This window comes from Charadrius vociferus, unplaced genomic scaffold (assembly GCF_000708025.1).
Source record: "Charadrius vociferus isolate BGI_N301 unplaced genomic scaffold, ASM70802v2 scaffold549, whole genome shotgun sequence".
Lineage (NCBI taxonomy): Eukaryota > Metazoa > Chordata > Aves > Charadriiformes > Charadriidae > Charadrius > Charadrius vociferus.
This window is the reverse complement of record NW_009650103.1, coordinates 4,801,162-4,803,222: the sequence shown is the minus strand read 5'-3', so window position 1 is coordinate 4,803,222 and position 2,061 is coordinate 4,801,162. Positions and strand designations below refer to the sequence as shown.

General features: G+C 49.7%; 2 protein-coding genes across 2 annotated transcripts in view; one reads left to right on the top strand and one right to left on the bottom strand.

Moving 5' to 3' along the window:
- Nucleotides 1-176: 176 nt before the first annotated feature.
- RABEPK (Rab9 effector protein with kelch motifs) lies at nucleotides 177-1,920 on the bottom strand (the record flags this gene model as incomplete). Its single annotated transcript, XM_009892366.1, has 4 exons — nucleotides 177-478; nucleotides 718-867; nucleotides 1,052-1,201; nucleotides 1,755-1,920. Coding segments are annotated over 4 exons (768 nt in total), but the record flags the coding sequence as incomplete, so codon positions are not given.
- A 24-nt stretch (nucleotides 1,921-1,944) lies between these two features.
- Nucleotides 1,945-2,061, top strand: part of PPP6C (protein phosphatase 6, catalytic subunit) — a 5,152-nt gene continuing 5,035 nt past the window's right edge. Inside the window, exons 1-2 of the mRNA XM_009892364.1 lie at nucleotides 1,945-1,949; nucleotides 2,049-2,052. Coding sequence (XP_009890666.1) covers nucleotides 1,945-1,949; nucleotides 2,049-2,052 — 9 coding nt within the window. The remainder of the gene's footprint in view (nucleotides 1,950-2,048; nucleotides 2,053-2,061) is intronic.

Here is a 2,061-nt window from a genome sequence, read left to right as displayed (position 1 = left end):
GGAATGCTTTACCCTGTCTGCAGGACTGCATAGAGACAGCAGCTGTATCTCAGGGGGTGTGTTAGCACAGTGTCATCTGAGGGCAAGAATTTGTTTATTGGAAAGAATTAACTTAATCCAACAGTACTATAAAAGCTGCATAGAGAAGGTTGGTGCTGTGCAGGACCACAGCTCTGCTACTCGATCAGACTGACAACACAGTCCCTGTGTATTTCCCCCTGCATGTCCATCCCACCAAATACTAGCAGGAGATGCACGACTGTGTCTTCAGCGCACCCCTCCTCCTTTGGGCTCTTCTGGAGGGGCTCAGCTGTGTCACCCGCTGACACAGTCGACTCATTCCCAGCTTCGTCTTCCCAGGTGACAGCTCCCGCGTCTCCACTCTTGCCAGCGTGCCAGGGAATGACACACATGGCGTGGTCCAGCCTCCCAGCGGGCAGAGGGGATTCAAACTGCAGGAGCGTCCACTGCTGCTTCTCTGCAGTGCAAAGATACACATACACATCTTTAAATGTAGCTTCACAGGCTTAAAAAGCATACTGAGACAGTGACATCATTAACTAGACTAGTTTTCAACATTATAGAGCATTTAGTCTTGTACTGGTGTAACTCCACTGCAATGATAACTGCTATGGAGGTGAAGGCCAGGAGCTGAGGGGGTGAGGCATTTTCCAAGAGACCGCCATTCACCATTACACAGCTGAGAAGTCTCCCTACCTATGTGATACTTGTACGTGGTATCTAGTGTCCCATCTGGACCTATTCCACCAAAAATGTACAAGTGGTCTTTAAACACAGCTGATGAGTGGGATGCCCGTCCTCCCGGGATGTCACCAGTGGCCGGTATCTTAACCCACCTCATCTCATCTGTTGGAAAAAAAAATTAATCATCTGTGGTTATGCATTCTAAAACACCCACAAGTTTTGTTGTTTTAAACAAACAGGGTAGTATTTTAAGCACTTAAGAAATGATCTTTTAGAAAAAAGGCCCCGAAAATCAAAACACATCACACAACAGCTATTGCTCTACAGCACCTACATCCGTACTTACTTATATCAATGCAGAACAGATCATTGTAAAAAACATCACCAGCTAAACCTCCATGGATGAAGAGTTTGGTCCCAACTGCAACCACAATGTGTCCATGCCGAGGAGAGGGGGGATCCCCATGAGTATCTGGCTGGGACCAGGTCATGGTGGCTGAAAATGGGAGCACACGTGCATTAGGAAGAAAACTCTGGATGCTCTAAAACCAGCGACCCCAGGGCCCTGCTGAGGCTTCCTAAGGAAGCACCTCCAGGGGGGTCAGAGTTGAGTTAATGCCGTATCATAAAGCGCAGACAAGTCCTCCCATGGAGCTCTGTGTGCTCTTTGGGTCACCAGTAGCAGGAAAGATTAATTCAAACTGGAAAGCAAACCCCTTCTGGTGCACACAGGACTGCAACAACGAACAGGACAGCTCTGGCAGTACACGAGCAGCCCAGGGCGATGCCACCACAGAAAGGAACCAGCTGTTGGGCAAACATGACAGCCCAGAGCTTTACACTGCCATTTTGGCCCAAAGTCCCAGTGACGACATACAGGTAAGTGCATGTCAACGGTAAGAAACATCCACCCATCTGTTTAGACCTGTAGCCAAAGCAGGGGCCCAATACTTCCATGGCTTTGACTGATTCTGAGACACAGATCTCCCATTCAGCAGCAGATGGATTTCGCCATTTGGCATAACAGCCCTTCCGGTTATCAGAGGTACCTGTGTCAAACACGTGAAGCTGCTGGTCCTTGACTGGTTCTGCTCCTTTATCTCCCCCTCCGAACACGTACAGACAGTCTCCTATAGCTGCTGAGGAGGTGTGAAACGTCCTAGGCAGCGGCTGAACACCACTCACTTCAGGACTCTCCCAGGTTCCTATTTCTAAGACATTTGATTAACAAAGTAATCAATGCGGTAACAGAAAACGACCTCCACTCCGCTTCCGAGGTGACAGCGGCCAAGAAGGAGCTGGCAGTGCGGCTGGCCCCTGCCGCACGCCCACCTATCCTGCAGCTCGGCACGGGGG